The sequence below is a fragment of the Scyliorhinus torazame genome, chromosome 8, assembly GCF_047496885.1.
Source record: "Scyliorhinus torazame isolate Kashiwa2021f chromosome 8, sScyTor2.1, whole genome shotgun sequence".
NCBI lineage: Eukaryota > Metazoa > Chordata > Chondrichthyes > Carcharhiniformes > Scyliorhinidae > Scyliorhinus > Scyliorhinus torazame.
The window spans coordinates 76,792,762-76,812,941 of NC_092714.1; the positions used below are offsets into that span (position 1 = coordinate 76,792,762).

The window sequence follows — 20,180 nt, forward strand, 5'->3', positions numbered from 1 at the left end:
CCCGGCCACTCCCGTGGGTGGAGTGTAGCTTCTGATGTTCTTGGCACCGTGTACATTGTTTCTCTAAAGTCTCTATCGGCGTCTATTCCGGACTAACACGCATAGCTCCTGACCAATATCTTTATTTGGAGACTCCCAGGTGTCTGCGAGAATCATAGAATGCCTACAGTGCAGAAGGAGGCCATTCGGCCGATCAAGTATGCACTGACCCTCAGAAAGAGCACCCCACCTAGGTCCAATTCTCCACCCCATACCCATAACCTCACCGAGGGGCAAGGCAATTTAGCATAGCCAATCCACCTAATCTGCACAACTTTAAACTGTAGGAGGAAACCAACGCAGACGTGGGAAGAATGTGCAAACTGTAGACAGACAGTCACCTGAGTTCGGAATCGAACCCGGGTTCCTGGTGCTGTGAAGCAGCAGTGCTAACCGCTGCATCACGTGCCACTTTGAGGGCTTGCAGGATTTCTCCCTGGTCGCAGTCGGGGACGACCATCCGCGAGCCCAACTGCAGGATGCCATCAGCTACATTGAGTTCGGCCACCTTGGTGGTGAAGCGGTGCAGTTCCCCGGCAAAAAGCGATGCTGGGCCCTGTATAGCACTATATGACAGACCCTGGCCAACACTGGGTCCGTTGTGTTCATGCCTTTACCTGGGCCGCCGTAACTAGCAAGGAGTCCATAAAGTGTAAGGCTGCAATGACCTCATCTGATGTGGCAGGCATCAGCGTGCTGGTAGGCAATGGATGGCTGCTGCGGGCCTCCGCATGGGGAATGTTTGTTGCTGGAAGATGTTCCAACATTGGTTCATACACTACCAGAAGCAGAGCACAACGCTGAATGCAGGCGGACGCCATTAGGGAAATTGCGCTATCTTCCTTGAATAAATCCAATGGGCTTGTGGTCCGTATAAGCCATGAATGTGTATGTCCAGAGACGTATTGCTGCAGTCGCTTCACCCCAAAGACTAATGCCAAACCTTTTTCGATTTGTGCATAGTTCCGTTCTGCCGCCAGCAGGTTGAGTGAAGCAAATGCAATGGGTCGTTCTGTTCCATCATCTATACAGTATGCCAGAACAACCTCGTTGTCGTAGGGTGAGGCATCACAGGTTAACAACAAAAGCTTGGATGGGTCAAAATGAGTCAGCAGATGTGAAGATGATAGCCGCTGGTTTACTTCGCCAAAGGCCATCTGTTGCGGTGGGTCCCAAAACCACCTTTGGTCCTTCTTAAGTAACAGATGCAGCAGGGCAAACACTGTAGCCAGATTTGGAATGAACTTGCCATAATAGTTTGAGGCCCAAGAAGGAGCGGAGTTTCGTAGGGTCCTTTGGCACGGGGGCTTGCTGGATTGCTTGCACCGTGTCATCCACTGGGTGCAAGCCATTTCTGTCCACCTTGTAACCTAAGTAGACCACTTCTGTCGAGTGAAAGACACAGTTTTCATGCCGTAGGCTAATCCCAACTGCCTCAAAACGATGTAGCACATTCTCTTAAGTTCTTCATGTGTTTCCGGTCGGATGAACCGGTGATCAACCCACCATCCAGGAAGACTGCGGTGATCCTTGGAGAATATTCTCTATTACTCGCTGAAAAATGATACATGCAGAGGAAACTCCGAAAGGCAACCTGTATGTGTTGATGGTCACATACTTCCGTGATGCCAAGTCCAAAACTAATTGTAGATCAGCGTGACTCATGTTGAGTTTGGTGAAGGTATGCTTTCCCCCCCCCTCCCCCTCCCACCCCAAATTCCCCCTGCTGAGCCGTGCATGTCGGTCCTCGATCGTGGGCACTGAGAAACGGTCCAAATGGGAAACCTGATTGATTGTCATTTTATAATCCCTGCATAGACGGATGGAATGGTCAGGCTTTGTGACTGGCACAACCGGCGCAGCCCAATTTGCGAACTGCTTCAGGTGGTCCAATTCTGCATCTACCTTGGGCTTCAGTGCGTAGGGGATGGAATGGGCCCGGAAATACCGTGGCTGAGCCTCAACATCCACTGAAATTTTGGCGGAGGCTCCTCGGATGGTACCTAGTCGGTCTTGGAAAACGGGCCAATACCTCATCCGGCCTGTCGGGGTACCTGCAGCACACTTGTTGCCAGTCCAGTCGCAGATTCTATAGCCAATCCCGCCCCAGCAAATTGATGCCCGAACCTTGCATTATTACCTATGGTAGGTTTGCTCACTGCACCCTGTGCTCCATGGTGGCTTCCCAAGTCCCCACGATCTCCAAAGGCTCCCCCTTATATGTTGCCAGCCATGCGTCGGTGTCACGCAATGCCAAACCACAGGTGCCCAAGTGGATTCAGTCGTAAGCATGGTGGCTGATTACTGAGACTACGGCTCTGGTATTGAGCTCCATTTCGATAGAAAAACCGTTGATCTGGAGCTTCACCTGGATGGGCTCCACCCGTGGTGCCAAGATACAGTAAAGGTGGTGGGCCCCTCTCTGCCTGAAATGGGTCCATCCCCTGGGATGGTCATCGGGGTGCAGCGGAGGATAGGCTTCCACGCTGGTGCTCATTTCACCAGTTTCTCTGGGTACCAGTGCGCCCATCCCGCAGTCTCCGGTATGGGAGAGTGACGGCGTCTTTCACCAGAAAAATGCCGATGCTGGTCTTGGCCTCAAGGGATGCATCCCCAGTGGCGGGAGTCCTGAACTATAGCATGGGAAGGGGGTACGCGGCACATCTAGCTGTGTGCCCTAGGCTGAGGACAGCCATTCCACGAAGCTCCTGAACGCTGTGCTCTGCTCCCTCCCAGGACAAGCCATTTTGGTTGCTTTCTTCAATTCGAGGCGTGTTTCATGCAGTAAGCATTCTCGGGTCGTCGCATCATTGATGCCACAGACCAACCTGCCACTGAGCGCCTCGGATAACATTGGGCTGAACTCTCAGAACTCGCTGAGTTTCCGTAAACGGGCCAGGAATTTGGTCCCCGACTCCCCCTCGTTTTGGGTGGCCGTGTGAAATCGAAACCGGCGGACAATTGGCAGTTTTGGATAAAAATGGTTGCTTACCAAGGAAACTAATTCGCAAACTAGCGGGTGTCAGGCGAATCTGGAAAAGTTAAACTCTTGATAATGTTGAAGGTATCTGCCCCGCAGATCGCAAGGGGGAGGTCACCATTAGTTGTTCAGCCAAAAAGTAGCGTATTCGCTTGATATATTGGGTCTAGTCACCCGTCTTGGCGTCAAATGCCTCTAACTTTCTGATTAGTGGCATACCCGCAACCTGGATGGAGGCCTCCCGAGGCCTAGTCGAGGTGGGCCTTGTCCGGAGGAAATGGCATCTCCTGCAGTTCCGCTTTACCCTCATCGCCAGTGTAAAGTCCCAGGCAAGTGACTCTGAAGCGATGACTGTAAGAAAACTCCAATTTATTATACTTTATTATGTTACACCTCCCACGCCCTAAAGGGTGTCCCACGGCCGGAGCATTAATGTCCAAGAGGCATTGACTTAAGTGGGTGGCTCTGCCCCCTAATCTAGGGAGATCATACTCTGGTGAGGCTACAGGGACAATGAGGTTGCAGATCCCTTGGTCTCCACTCAGGTTATAACACAGTCAATATCTTTTGAGGTTCAGGCTTTCATTTTGATACTTCTTCCATCTAGACATGAGACGGTTTTCTCTGGAAAGGTTGTCTACTTTGCAGACACAGCATCATTTCAAATTCACAGCAAAGGATGTGACAGGCAACTAGGGATGGGCAATAAATGCTGGTCTAGCCAGTGGCACCCACATCCCATAAATATAAAAAATATTTTTTTAATTATTGCTTTCAGAACAATAGAGCAGTTCTTTCACTTCAAGCAGGAGAGAGAACAAGTTCCTTTCACTTCCAAGGTCTAAACACTTCTAAGTTCTCTCAGAAAACATCACTCTGTCCCGCGCTAACCAACCCGCTGCCAGTTAACCGATCAAACCGACTCCCTCCAAAACTGGTTCCTAACCACCCGCTGCTTCTTCTCTCCAAAATACAAAACCTGGAAACACAGTATCCTGGCAAGCAGGTGAGTCTTTTACTTAAAGACGCATCCTGATTATGGGTCCACAAACCAAAATAATAAAATAAAAAGAAATGGGAACAAAGGAAATAAACAGGACTGATTCTTACACCCAACAACACCATGAGCAGATTAACTGGGTAATTGCAAATTGCTTTATGCAAATTGAGATTGTCTATTTTAATGACTGCGCTTCAAAATTAATTCTTTGCCAGTGAAGTGCTTTGGCTAAGAAGATGAAAGACACTACATAAATGCGAATTTGTTCTTGTATAAATAGAAATTAATTGGCTCATTTATATTGCAATGTGTTTTCAGATGTTTTCTGGTTCAGTGTATGAAAGAATAAAATCTACAAATTGAAGTCCGATCATGTTTATAATCTTGAGTTTCAAGATTAAGAAATATCAGTGGTGTATTATATTAAAACTTTTTTTTAAAAGCAAGTTTGTAATTGCATTATGCTGTTGATGCAAAAGCGTATACTTCAAAAGAAATGCTGCTTACACAAATGTTTAATATTTTAAGCAGTTAAGAACAGAGTTTTGGTGTTCTGAACTTGGGACAGATTTGGACTGAAATGCAGTGATAAACTAGATTCCAATCAGTCCATAGCAAACCGTATCATATTTTTCTTGGGTTCTGTTTGTTCTTTAGTTTTCCATATTAAACAGCTCCACCAATTAATCAGATGTTCAAAAATGCAATTTCCACTGAAACCATTTCACCATTAAACGCACAAGTCTTGAATTAGCAGTAGATGGTAATATTCACAGAAATTATGTGCAACTGATAAGGTTTGCATTCATAGGGCAGCATGGTAGCACAAGTGGATAGCACAGCGCCAGGGTCCCAGGTTCGATTCCCCGCTGGGTCACTGTTTGTGCGGAGTCTGCATGTTTTCCCCGTGTCTGCGTGGGTTTCCTCCAGGTGCTCCGGTTTCCTCCCACAGTCCAAAGACGTGCAGGTTAGGTAGATTGGCCATGATAAATTGCCCTTAGTGACCAGGAAGGTTAGGAGGGGCTATTGGGTTACGGGGATAGGGTGGAAGTAGGGGCTAAAGTGGGTTGGTGCAGACTCGATGGGCCGAATGGCCTCCCTCTGCACTATGTTCTATATTCTATATTCTAAATTTTAGTTTTTAAAATAATGGTGTAACTTGTTGGAATACGAAGTCACCAGGTGGCGCCACCATGTGGCAAAAAGCAGGTTTGATGCACCCTACTGCTGAATTCTGAGGCTCTGTTCTGCAGCTCAAGAAACTAAGGAAATTTCCCAAAAAGGAGAAAGCAAATTGATGATCAGTAACCTTGGTCGCACTATTGCACTTCCCAGCAGGTAGTTAAGAGCAGTATTGTCAAAAAGCTGGGAGTAGATTCCTGAATGAATACCAAGAAAATCATTCAAAAATGAATGGCGTACAGTTAGGTGCATATTCCAGAATTCTGCTCAATTTACTTTGCAAAGACAAAACAACTTTAGAGAATCTTTCTTTATAACTAATTAGGTTGGGTAGAGACCATGATGCTTGATTTGTATATAGTCCATAGAAGGAACATACTTGAAGGTCTTAATTTACAAACTGTTTTTCCATTCCCTTTTGAATTCTGCCTCTCTCCTACAAGCTACTCAATACCCACAAAGCAGATGAGAGTTCCTTGCACTCTACCTAAAAATAAAAAGTAAGAAGAATATTGTCAAAACAAATACCGTGCAAATCAATTTCTCACTTTTTTTCTTCCAAAAAGTTTTGTTTTGGCCAGAAATAGACAAAATGTGGCCAAATTTTATCTACTAGCTTTTCAGTCCCAATTGGGTAAGAACTTCTGCAAATCTAGCTGGAATTGTAATTATGCTAAAAGCATACATTTTATTTATGGGTCAGTTGACTGGCATTATCATTCATAGCTCTAGTTACAGATTTGTATGTGTACAACGAGATGAACTGATGATGAGACTAGAAAACATTACGTCTAATTGAAATTTCAAAGCAAGCGGCATGATAGGGGACAGAAATCCTTGCAACCTGTGACAAAACATTTTGGTTGTTTGGCAAGCTTTGTGACAGTGAAGGAGGAAAGTAATGAGATGTGATCGGAAAAAACCTGAGAAAAGATGCAGAGCATAAGATAAGTGGTGGAACAGCTCAGTATCTATTCTTCTTGAAACATAGAATCATAGAATTTACAGTGCAGAATGAGGCCGTTCGGCCCATCGAGTCTGCACCAGCCCTTGGAAAGAGCATCCCACTTAAGCCGAGGCTTCCACCCTGTCCCTGTAATCCAGTAACCCGACCTAACCTTTTTGACACTAAGGGGCAATTTAGCGTGGCCAATCCACCTAACCTGCACATCTTTGGACTGTGAAAGGAAACCGGAGCAGCCGGAGGAAACCCACGCAGAAATGGGGAGAAAGTGCAAGCTCCACACAGTCACACGAGGCCGGAATTGAACCTGGGACCCTGGAGCTGTGAGGCAGCAATGCTAACCACTGCCTCAAATTAATGTGGAAAACCAGGGAGATTTTGGAGGTTCAGTACATCTTAATTGCTAAAGACTATCAGAAACAGCTAATTGATACTCGTGTTACAGCAAATGCAAAAAATATAAAAGTCAAGATGTAATATTGAATCTGTAGAAAAGTCAATATGCAGGTGATGGTGGTGGGTTACTCCTGAACTGCTGCAGTCCACGTGACACAGATGCTCCCAAAACTATTGGGTAGAGATTTTAGTTCAGGATTTTGACCCAGCAACAATGAAGAGATAGAGATGTATGTTCAATTCGGGGCTGTTTGTGACGTGGCACGGAACTTCCAGATAAGTGTTCCCATGTATGTGCATACTCTTATCCTTTTAGGCAGCTTGAAATTAGGCAATATTTTTATTTGAAGAAAATGGAAACAGATTTGAGAGAGGTATTTAAAATTCTACAGGGATGGTAGACTCTACAGATACAGATGGCTTCCAGTGTGTGAATGATCTAGAATGGGAGGACATGAATCTAAAAATATATGCAAGAGATTTAGAACTAGGATTATGAGTTGCAATGCCTTACTGGAGTTACTGATTGAAGTGGGACTATGTCAACATTTATGAATGGATTAAGTAGGTAATTGGAAGAAAGAGGAGAATATTGTGATCTGTGAACAGAGCAGGCACAAGATTCAAACTGAAGCTTGTACCCAGGATATTTGTGGCTGCACTGCCTGTTCCTCTGGTGTTGTAATTTCTATGTAATTCTGTTTGTTTTTGAAAACAAATCCGTATAAATTATATTTGAATAATGCTTTAAACATTTCCTCTCATTTTTAAGAGCAGCAAAGTAGATCTCATTGGAGACTGAGAAACATTGATTTTAAGTTCACTTAAATCCCACTGACTAATCCTGAGACATTATGCTCTTTGCAAATGCTTGGATGCAAGGATCTTCCTTCAGCTAGTGGTCACCACACTGACCAAAAATATTGAGTCCAATCTAAGGCTTTTGGGAAGGGCTGAAGTTTCACGTGAGGACTAATGACATTTTTGTGTCTTTTAATACAATCAATATGGTTTAATTTTTGTGAAGCCCTCACAGTTGTCCAGCAATTACCTACAATTTTTTTCGTAGTTTTTGTTGTTAAAGCTCATCAACATCATACCTAAAATAATTTGTGTTTTGTTCGCTGAGTACAATATTTGAAATGTGTTGTCTGTAGTTTAATCCTATAATAGTATTATTCCACAGTCTAATCCCACTCTACTGCTTAGTCTCTATATATGTTAATATTTTAAAAGCAGTTTTCAAATCCCCTTTCAATCTCTTTTGTTGACAATTTGTGACAAAAAATACACATTTTATCCAGTCTGTGTAAAGAAAAATTCTTGGCTTTTAAATATATCATCTCTCGCGTCTCAAAACTGCAACCTCATTCCTAGTAATGCCCGATTGAATCTATGCTGCATTTTCTTTTGCACTTTCACATCTTTCTCATAATGGGTATGTATTGAGGGAGACCTGGGCAATGGGCAAATGGTAATGAACAGTAACTTTAAAATCTGCAGAAATCACCCCAACAGATAAACATGACCCAAACTACAGGAGCCAATGCATCAGAAATAATTTAAGAAACATCCCTACAAATGTATAAATATGCTAAAATAAGAATACATTGCTCATTATTCTGCATAGTACATTTATAGTTAGACTTCCTTGATTTGCAAACTGATTAAAGTAAGGTATTTACTTGTATTTTAGTAATTGCCTCTGCCAAAAGTGATTATTGTTTTATATGTATCTTGAACAGCATATAAAGGTGACAGCCATCACCGATTTCAATTACATTTTCTTGGGCAATGATTCAGTTAGAAGACTTTAGGGTTGTTCACTTACAAAAGTATATTTTGTCAATTGATATTTTAAATCACGAAACCCTAACCTATTTTCAACATCACCCATTTTAGCAATTTAATTATATTTTCAAGTGTGCAGGATATCCAGGTTTCTAACACTATCCCCCGTAGCATAGTGATTAGCACTGCTTCTTCACAGCGCCAGGGACCCAGGTTCGATTCACTGTCTGTGAGGAATCTGCATGTTCCCCCCCCCCCCCGTGTCTGTGTGGGTTTCCTCCAGGTGCTCAGTTTCCTGCCATAAGTCCCGAAAGACGTGCTTGTCAGATGAATTGGGCATTCTGAATTCTCCCTTAGTGTACCGGAACAGGCAACTAGGGGATTTTCACAGTAACTTCATTGCATTGTTAATGTAAGCATACTTGTGACACTAATAAAGATTATTATGAATATGTTTTAAAGATACCATATATATTTATTCATTCAAGGGATGTGGCTTTCAATCTGCCCACAGTCTCTACAAGGTATAAGTCAGGAATGTGGAATACTCTCCCCTTGCCTTGATGAATGCCATTCCAATAACACCCGAGACGTGTGACACCACCCGGGACAAAGCAGCCCGTTTGATTGGCATCCCATCCACAAATATTTGTTCCCTCCACCACCACTGCACAGTAGCAGCAGTGTGTACCAAATATATGATGCACTGCGGTACCTCACCAAGGCTCCTTAGACAGAACTTTCCAAACCCATGACCACTACCATCTAGGCGGACAAGAGCAACAGATACCTGGGAACACCACCACTTGCAAGTTCCCCTCCAAGCCCCTCATCATCCTGACTTGGAAATATGGCACCGTTCCTTCACTGTCATTGAGTCAAAATCCTGGGGCTCCCTTCTTAACAGCACTGTGGGTGTACCTACACCGCATGGAGTACAGTAGTCCAAGAAGGCAGCTTACCACCAGCTCCTTGAGGGCAATTGGGGATGGTCAATGAATGCTGGCTTAGCCAGTGAAACCCACATCCCTTGAATGAATAAAAAAAAATTAAACACGTGGGTTTAAAAGCTACTAAGAGCATTTGTACAGCAAAATATTCGGGATTGAAGAATTAATCTCCTCTGTCCTCTGTTTTAACATAAACACACCAGATTGTTCAAGTCTTCCTTCATATTTGTATCCTGTCATGTAAAGCAATATCTTCGTGAATCTGCATTGTACCCCTCTTTTATTATTTCAACGTGCCTCATCGTGTGACGCCCAAAATGTTATATGGTGCAGACAGCGTTGATCTTCAAACTTTATATAGCTTTGCCATTACATCTCAACTATATTCTCCTCTGCTGTAAAATACTAAGTTCCATTAGCGTTATTTTGGCTTTTTCTGCTTGTTGTCTTGTGAATCTAATCTTTTCAAAATCCCTCTCTTCTGCCGTCACCCATCTTTCTCCATTCAAAGTGCAATTACTTGTATATCATATTATGGTCACTTTGGCTGAGGTGGTCATTCGCATTTAGGTCACCTGTCACCTATTTCATTACTCCTAACTAGGTCTAACAACATTTTGCCATAAAGGGTAAAACATAATTTCAGAATCCATTTAATTTGCTCCGTTTGCTCCTTTTCTCTTCCAGTCAATGAGTTGGTAATTAAAATCTCAGTAACAATGCAGCACCTGAAGTAGTGTGTGCAGTTTTGATCCTTTTACCTAAGGAAAGATATTTTTGATTTGGAGGGAGGTCAACAAAGACTTGTTCTCAAGATGGCTAGGCTGTCCAAAGAACAGAGATTGGGGAAACTGGGCATGTATTCTCCAGAGTTTTGAAGAATGAACGGTGATCTCATTAAAACCTACAAAATACTAAAGGGATAGACAGGCTAGATGCAGACAAGATGTTTCCCCTGGTTGGGGAGTCTAATTCCAGGGGGCGATTTCAAAATAAAGGAGGAAGCCACTTCAGACCGAGATGAGAATTGTTTTTTTTACTTAAGAGGGATGTAAATCTTTGGAATTATTTACCCTGGAGGGCTGTTGATGGTCAATTGATGGAGTATGTTTAAAGTAGAGATCAACAAATTTCTGAATGCCAATGATGTAAAGGGATGTGGAGATAATGTGGGAAAAAGACACAGTGGATGATCCGCCATGATCATACTGAATGGCAGAGAAGGCTTGATTGGGCTGAATGGCCGACTCCTATGTTCCTAATTGTTCCCATTCATCTTCCCAATCTAGCTACAGATTTCTACTTTGTGTTTTCATCCCACAATTAAAAAAAGAGATCTGAACTTAAAAGTTGATTTTTTAAAATTAATTGCAAAGTTCAGAGATAACATCAAAATGCTTGCAATGAGTGAGCACTCAACCAACCAGTGCCATTATATTTGGAAGGAAAAGCCTCATTTTATGCGTTAAATACAACAGGTTGAGGACTTACTAATGTCAGAAGGAAAGGAGAATTGATGCTTGGACCCAAAAGCTTCTAGGTGGGTGGAAGATATTTAACTATTGCACTTGGTATAAATCGGGCAGCCTTTCTATGCTGTTTCAGCAAGACTAATTTTATGAACCGGACATCCATGTTTCAGTTGCCTGATTACAACATGCTGTATCAGCTACTGTACACTACGCTACTGTTCTTTCGCTTTGCAGAAGAGTTGCTGATATTCCACATTATGAAAGTGCATTCGAGATTTCATTAGAAACGCAAAAATATTTATTAATGAGAATTGTACAGCAGTCCTCAAGGCTGCACCTAATCCCCGACGTGTCTCCTGCCGAAGAGAGGACTCCCCCTGGGGTGATTACCCACTCTCAGTCATGGTTTATCCCCCAAACCAATGACCTTTACTCTGCTGTGTTGCCTTTAAGAGGGAAAATCGCCTGCCCCTTTAACTCCTTTATACAATCTTCAATAACTAAATTACTTCATCGTAAATTCTAACTGAACATATGCATGAGTTGGACAATTATAAATTGGGTCTTTGAGGGATTTTTCTGTTGTAGAGCAGCGTAATTCTGTAGACTTAAGATGCTTCCACAGGATCGACATTAACAGGTACCTCTTCTGGCACAGGTAGCTCAGCACTACTTGCTTCTACGGAGACATCAGTTACGTCTGTAACAGGTCTATCGAGTACTTCGGTGTTTACGGGTTCAAAAACACTTATTAATGGCAACACTGACTGCTGGAGAGTCTCTACTCAAGTGGTTCATATGTTTACGAACGATCTGTCCCTCCGTTTCTATGTGGCATGACAGGGTTTCGGTCTTAGAGGCCATAATTCCAGGGATCTAATTTGATCCACTACTGAAGTTTCATATGTATTAAAATGTTTTTTTTAAATATACTGAATGCAGGCACATATCTTCACGATACAACAAAACCTTATGCCTTGACAGTGTCACAATCATGGTCTGTCATATGTGAAGGACTAGTCATGCTGGTATTTGGGTTGTGTGAAGAGGTTTCTTTTCTTCACAGCATTTCAATTCAGCATTGTTTTTATTGACCATTTTTATCATTTGGTTCTTGTGCTTTTCTAAAAGTGTGGTTATTTCAGCAATTTTGTTCTGGCACGTAATCTCTGTTTCTTTCTCTGACTGAATTGCTGATTCTACTGTCAATTTGTTTCCCTGTTCGATTAATTTCTCATTGCCAAGCTTCCCTTCTTCAAGCTCTTATTCTCCCTGCAAGAGAGGAAAGGGTTTAATTATAACGGTATATTAGGGCAAACAATATTGTGCATTAAGGGATCTTAGAAAAGTGTTTCGAACTTATCTAGTGTTTTTAGAAAGATTAAGGAAAATTCCACACTCCAGGTGAAGACAAAACCCTGCAACATGCTGATGTAGCAAAGGACAATTCAGTAACTTGTTTTCCAGTACTTTTTATGGTCTGCAACTTGTTAAAGTAGCAGACACAGCTAATAGTGGCGAGCCGATTAGCAACAAGGAAGGGATTAGAGAGGAGCCATAGAAGGATAAGGGTGAAAAATACTTACTCTGCCTTGTGAACACCTGCAACTTGTTTAATGTAAACATCTGAACCATACACCGACAATGTTCAAATCATAGATAATAGATCATAGAATTTACAGTGCAGAAAGAGGCCACTCGGCCCATCGAGTCTGCACCGGCTCTTGGAAAGAAACTTAAGCCCACACCTCCACCCTATCCCCGTAACTCCACCTAACCTAAGGGCAATTTAGAATGGCCAATCCACCTAACCTGCACATCTTGGGACTGTGGGAGGAAACCGGAGCACCCAGAGGAAACCCACGCAGACACGGGGAGAACGTGCAGACTCTGCACAGACAGTGACTCAAGCCGGGAATCGAACCTGGCACCCTGGAGCTGTGAAGCAACTGTGCTAACGACTGTGCTACTGTGCCTCCCTGTAAAAATGTAAATCGTGCCTTCTGACATTACCTCCAATGTATAAGTATTGCTTGATTTCTCAACCGGGCAGAGTCCGCTCAGAGATCCTTCTCTGAGATTGTGTTCTCACAACGTGTTGACTGATAAACAATTGACCTGTACCTGGGTCTACTACGGTTATTTCGTACAATAATCTGCTCCACAGCACTCCGAATTCAATTCCTCACTGGATTTGTTCCTATTTCTATTTGCTTTTTAATTAATGTCATCGCATTCTCCATTGTCTCATTAAGTTCTCCTTGACTTCATTTTGTAAACTTTTGAAACTTTTATTTTCCAAAGTTTGCTGTCAGTCATTTCACATTGTTTAATATCTCCTCTAGAGCTCTAATTATTTTTGCCGATTCCTCTTTATGTTCAACAGTTCCTAGTTTGAAGTCTTAAATTTCTGCTTTTCTTACGAGGGAAATCCTTCGTGTTGTTACTGGATATATACATTTCACAATGGAACCTTAATTTCTACTTCTCTTAACTTCAACCAAACACATTTTGGCTGCACTGTTCGTCAGGTCTGTCTTTGACAGACTTGTTTCCGTTCTGCATTTCTCTTGTCCTTCATTAGGTAAATTCGTACCTTTTGTTGCCCCCCACTTCTGGTGCCTTTCATTGCCCCTCCCCCTTCTGTGGCCTTTCGTTGCCCCTCCCCCTTCTGGGGGCCTCTCTTTGACCCCTTCTGGGGCCCCTCGTTGTCCCCTTCTGGGGCCCCTCGTTGTCCCCTTCTGGGGTCTCACGTTACCCCCTTCTGGGGCGTTCTGTTACCCCCTTCTGGGACCTTCCGTTGCCCCCTCTTGGGCCTTCTGTTGTCCCCTCTTCTGGGGCCTTTTGTTTCCCCCCCCCCCCTTCTGGGGCCTTTTGTTTCCCCCCCCCTTCTAGGTCCTTTTGTTGCGCCCCCTTCTGGGGCCTCTCGTTCCTTCTTTGCTGATCTTGGACCTTTTTTGAGAGTTGCCCTCTATCTGGTGTCTTCTCCAATTTTGCTGTCCATAACCATTTGTTCCTCCTCGTGGTTGCTGCAATAAGTGCATTGCCACTTTAAATGTATTAACACTTTAAATGCATTGCCACTTTAAGACTGCCATCTGTATTTTTGACTTGACTGTCAGCAGCTGTCGTCTTTCTCTGTGTTTTTTCCCATGCTTTTGGAGGTTTAGCGCGGACCTGGCTGCTCTCTTTTTTAACTTTCAAAACTTCTCCTTTTACTAAAGTAAAAGCCCTTTCAGCAAATGGAGTTTTTTTTTCTCTTGCTGTTTTGGAGAGTCCATTTTTTGCCTTTGTTTTCTCTCCAATGCGCCGGGTTTTTTTGTTGTTCATTTCACTGAGACCTGTTAAGGTCCATTCGGGCCGTTTTAAAAAAAAAAAAAACATGCTAACTTTTTGAAAAAAGGTTGAGGACTTTCTCTTTGTTTGATTGAAGCCCATTATGCAGTGGTTGCAGCCATAGAACCTTCACAGGCTCTGCTCTGACATTGGGAGCTTGTCAGTTTCAGCTCCTTGATTTTCCCGTGCTTTGGGGACACCTCGCTACAGCTCACTTGGGAAATTTGTTTTTAACTTTAACTTACAGCACTACTTTCTATGTGTTCTTTGTTTAAAACAAAAACTGTGCATCCATTTTTAAGTTATTTTTTTTAAATGTGAAGCCCACACCAATGCTTTGCAGGATTATTTTCTCTTGATTTTTGTTTCTCCCTATGTTTCTAAACCTTTGACTGTACTGGTCAATTCAGCTTTGTTCTCCATCTGTACTTCAGCATCTCCAATGCACTGAGCCTCTTGGGCCGCCTCACTTCCTCATCTACAATGTAAGTGGAGGTACATTTCTGCATTTTTCTCACCCTTGTGGATTCTGACCCAGGGGTCTTGTATTCTCTCCATTGCCCATGCAATTGGAACTGTCCATATGTTCTGATTCTATATTACTCAGGTTCTGGCAATATCTCAAATGGGTCTCTTTGCCCAAAGGGAGGCATTCTGGTGAGTGCTGTTTTTATTAAGACTTTGATTAAAACAGGGTACTCTCAGGTGTCGGGCCAGAGAAACTGTTTCGTTAATTTATCCTTGTTGCCAGATGCAATAATGCACTTTCACAGACTTCATCAGAAATACAAAAGTTTATTAACAAGAAGAACTGTACAACAGCCACACGGCTACACCTATTCCCCTATATGCCTCCTGCTTAAGAGAGGACTCTGCTCCCGAGGGTGATTACCCACTTTCCGTCTCAGTTGGTCCCTCAAGCCAGGTGACACTTTGCTATGTTGCCCTAAAAGGGATAATCACCACAAATCAACAGATATAGAAATTTGTAAACCCACCTGAAGGTATGATTCCTATGGTGGCCATTTATTTTTAAACATAGAACACAGAACACAGCACAGTATAGGCCCTTCGGCCCACGATGTTGTGCCGAACTAGTCTGAAACTAAGATCAAATCAACCTACTCCCAATCATTCTAGTGCACTCCACATGTCTATCCAATAATTGCTTGAAAGTTCCTAAAGTGTCCAATCCGTGACCAATCCACCTAGCCTGCACATCTTTTGGGTTGTGGGGGTGAAACCTACGCAAACACGGGGAGAATGTGCAAACTCCACACGGACAGTGACCCAGAGCTGGGATCGAACCTGGGACCTTGGTGCCGTGAGGCAGCAGGGCTAACCCACTGCGCCACCGTGCTGTGGTGGCCATTTATTTAACCATAGTAATGGTGTTAAATATCTGCAGTGGCATGTTTAATTTTACACTGTGCATGCAGTAGAAAATGTCTTGTTACAGAAGCTACTTCCACTGGGGTGGGTGGTGGATGTGGTGATAACTGGTAATAGAGGACTGGGATATTTAACAAAAGAATAAGAGGGGAGATAAAGCGAATGTTTGTTTGCACAGTGGGTAATGACCTGGAATGCATTGTTTGAAAGGGTGATGGCAACAGATTCAATTGAACCTTCAAAAGGGAATTAGATAAATATATGAAAAGAAAAAGGCAGGGCTATGGAGCTATTTCTTTCAAAGAACCAGGGCTGGCATGATGGACCAAGCCTTCTATCCTGTTTGACTTTATAAGGTAGCTTCTTATGGAAAATATTGCATTTACATTTTTGACAAGGAATTAAATTCTCATTAGTATTTCACTCTAAAATTATATATCAATCTAAAATTATATACATTAATTAGTTCATTCCAGTTTGATTAGATAATGTGCTTCGGATCAAGACCTGCTGAAGTCCAGATAATTAGTGGAATTGTCCTTGCAGTTCAGCTGTAGGTTTTTGTGGCTATTTTAAGTGTTTTCATTTGGAACTATGTTACATTCATGAACATGAACCAGACTTGCTGTCACTTTGTCCCTCATGCATGAATTCCTTTTTTAAAAAAAAAAAAACTTTTTAAAAATCTTAAGATTTTAAGTTTTCATTGATGATTTGAATGGTCTCCAACCCAAATAGACTTATGTAATCCATTAAATCTTAGTGCAAATGATGGAAATCAATACTAGTTTGAATCCATGTAATTTGATTGGAATGCACACCCCTTTACTACTAAATTACTTAAATGTCTTGCTTGAATGCAAATGTTCCTTTCTTTATTAAATGTAATATCTGGATATTACTTTTATTGTTGAATTGACAGGATTGCTCTTCTATAGAGCTAGATGTAATTTTCGGGGAAATTTACATTTACAGCTAATAATATCAAAATACATAATAGTGTAGATTATGTAAATCTCATTTGTCACTTGTATATTCTGAAGAATGAACATACCATTTGACAAGTGAGTTGATTAACGCAAAGTCTCACAAACTTGTACAGTGAGTGAAATGTCAGGATGATGCTTACCCTGCCAAATAAATGAAAAATTCAGAGAATTGATTTACATTAAAGCTGTGACTTGTACTTTTGAAATTTATTTCAGATGTTTCTGTAGTTGGAATATCTACATTGCCTTATAGCTGCAGATAGGATTATTCAGGATCATCGGTGTTTGAGGTTATTGAGAGTATCATTGCATATCAAATCAACTAATGTGTAACGGTAGCTCCTGATGAAATGTGTGCAAGTTGAGAACCTGTTGTTTCATAACTAGCAAATGTTGATGACAGCAATTGGTTGACACACTATTTACTTTTGTCAGTGTTAATGAAGTGTGAAGTAAATTGTTAGTTTAATAAAGGAGAAAAACTGTTCTTAACTGGGAAAAATTACTTGTTTAACTGCTGATTAAAGTAGTGTGAAAATATAGTGCCAATTAGATTTTAAAAAGCTTCTGAAAAATCCTATGGAAAGTATAATTATTAAATGAGATTTTCTGTAGGTCTCATCCATTTTGCTTTGGTCTTAAACACTGGTTTGCTGAACTACAGTATTGAAAATCTGCATATGATTTAGAACATCAAAAATACAGGGTATGTAATAACTTTTTTAAACTTGTGTCTTTGAACTTCAGGGGTCCATTCAGTGTTGTGCGTCGATGTATCAACAGAGAAACCGGACAGCAGTTTGCTGTGAAGATTGTAGATGTGGCCAAATTCACCTCCAGTCCTGGCCTGAGTACAGAAGGTATGGGAACTTGTTATTTTATAACATGAATGGTTTTAGTTGCAACTTAATGTTTTGAAAAACATAATATGAAAACTATATTTCAACTCCCCTGCTTTAACTATTTTTGACTCTGAGTGTCTTGTTCATCCTTTGAGGAGAAGATGACCATATTCATCTGGATGTTTGGTACGGAAAATTCTTAGGTGATTGCTAAGACTGATCTATACCTGGAAGGTTCTTCTGCAATTTGGGCAGGACACCTCAAGACCTTGGAAGAGTTGCTGGTTCCTTTCCTTCTGTTTTTTCTCTTGCTTCTGATGGACTGCACAATGGCACAGTGGTTAACACTGTTGCTTCAGAGCGCCAGGGACCCTGATTCAATTCCCGGCTTGGGTCACTGTGCGGAATCTGCACGTTCTCCCCATGTCTGCATGGTTTTCCTCCGGGTGCTCCAGTTTCTTCCCACATGGCCTGAAATTGGGTGAATTTAGGTGAATTGGACATTCTGAATTCTCCCTCCGTGTACTCGAACAGGTGCCGGAGTGTGGTGACGAGGGGATTTTCACAGTAACTTCATTGCAGTGTTAATGCAAGCCTACTGTGACACTAATAAAGATTATTATATGATTTCAAAGGAGGCCACACCATTTTTATTTTTATTTTGTTGCAGCAATCCTGGATGAGCTTCTCCCAGGAAAGTCAACATCAAAACTCCTAAATGAGTTTAAGTGCCCTTGTGTTACTTCACTGTCATGACATTCATGCCACACAAGTGCTAGGCAATGACCATCTCCAACAAAAATGTATCTAACCATCACCTCTTGCCATTCAATACCATCAACATCCTGGGGAGTGGTGAATGAACTGGACTAGGCATATAAATATTAGAGGCTAGGAGTCCTGCAGTGAGCAATTCACCTCCTTGCTCCCCAAAGTCTGACCCTCATCTACAAGGCACAAGTCAGGAATGTGATGGAAACTCTCCTTGTGTAGATGAGTGCAACTCCAACAACACTCCAGAAGCTCGATACCATCCAGGACAAAGCAGCTCGCTTGTTTGACACTCTATCCACAAACATTTACTTCCTCACCCGACGCATGATGGCAGCAGTATGTGCCATTTACAAGTGTCACAACACCCTGGGCTAGTACGCTGCTAACTCCAGCCCCACTTGACCCAGAGTCGCAACGCAAGTGAAATTTTATTTAAAACACCCGAGGTCCTTGGTTGAGCCCAATAAACTACAGTTACCAGGTTTGTAACTTTAACGCACAAGTTAACTTTTATTATGTACAGTATTAATTGACAGAAAATGTAATTGACTATTTACTACCCCTTTCCGAACCCCCCCCCTCTTCCTGACTCGTCGCACACACACACACACACACAAACAAACAACACAGAGGGGAAAAGGTGGTGGAAAGCAAAAGAAAATATAAATAAAAAGGACCTTTGCTCTGGGATGACTTCCTGTCAATGTCTTTCTGAAGTTAAGGCTTTTATTTTGGTACTTCTTCTTTCTAGGCTTGATATGGTTTTCTCTGGCAAGATTTTCTACTTTCTCTGCAGACTCCACATCATTTCAGGTTTATAGCAAAGGATGTGCCGGGCACACTCTGCTTTCAGAACAAAAGCAGTTCTTTCACTTCAGCAAGCAGGGGGAGAGAGAGAGAGAGTTCCTTTCACTTCCAAGGTCGAACACTTCCACTAAGTTCTCTCAGAAAGCATCCCGCCAGAACCAATCACTGACCGATGTCAGGCAGAACACTGTCCCTGGTCAAGTCACTGGTTGCCAGTTAACTGATTGAGCAGACTCCCTCCAAAGCTGGTTCCTAAGATCCACTCGGTGCCAAAGAGTCTGACTTCTTCATTCCAAATTACAAAACATGGGAACACAGTGTCCTGGCAAGCAGGCTGTTTCAACTTTGGGTCTTCTGCTTAAAGACACATCTCTGATTCTGGGTCCACCGATCAAAATAATAAACTAAAATAAAAAAATGGGAACAAAATAAATAAACAGTAAGGACTTTTACACAAGATGCACTGCAGGAACTCACCAAGTCTCCTTAGACAGCACATTCCAAACCCACAACTATTATCAAGAAGGACAAGCATGGGAACACACCTGGAAGTTCCCCTACAAACCGTGCACCATCCTGACTTGGAAATATATCACCGATCCTTCACTGTCACTGGCTCAAAATCCTGCAACTCCCTTCCTAGCAGCACTGGGGGAGTCCCTACACCACATGGGCTGCCATGTTTTAAGAAGGCATCTTGCCATTACTCAATTGTAGCGAGGGATGAGCATGAAATGCTGGCCTAGCCAGCAATGTGCACACCCCCTGAATGAATAACTAATTCCTCCTTTGCTACTATAAATACTGCTAGAAATAAGCTCCTCTTTAATGAAAACTAAAGGTTTTTTTTTTTAAAGTACCTTTTTACATGCCCTCTATCAAATACAACACCTTTTACATTCTTACTCTGTTTCACTCTTGTTTTGAATACCCTTTTACATAGATATATAGAAGATAGGAGCAAGAGGAGGCCTTTTGGCCCTTCGAGCCTGCTCCTGCATTCATCACTATCATGGCTGATCATCCAACTCAATAGCCTAACCCTGCTTTCTCCCCGTAGCCTTTGATCCCATTCTCCCTAAGTGCTACATCTAGCCTCTTGAATATATTCAAAGTTTTAGCATCAACTACTTCCTGTGGTAATTAATTCCACAGGCTCACCACTGTTTGTAGTTAATAGATTACCTTATATTCCCACACTGTCTTTTCGTTCTCTTATTCCTTTTTGATTTCCTCCCTACTTATTTTATAAGATCATAAGACATA

General features: G+C 42.3%; 1 protein-coding gene across 12 annotated transcripts in view; it reads left to right on the forward strand.

Annotated features, from left to right (window-relative positions):
• Positions 1-20,180, forward strand: part of caska (calcium/calmodulin-dependent serine protein kinase a) — a 783,320-nt gene that overhangs the window by 104,441 nt on the left and 658,699 nt on the right. For all 12 annotated transcript variants that reach the window (XM_072513849.1, XM_072513855.1, XM_072513858.1 and 9 more), the window contains exon 2: positions 17,239-17,351. In XM_072513849.1, coding sequence (XP_072369950.1) covers positions 17,239-17,351 — 113 coding nt within the window. The remainder of the gene's footprint in view (positions 1-17,238; positions 17,352-20,180) is intronic.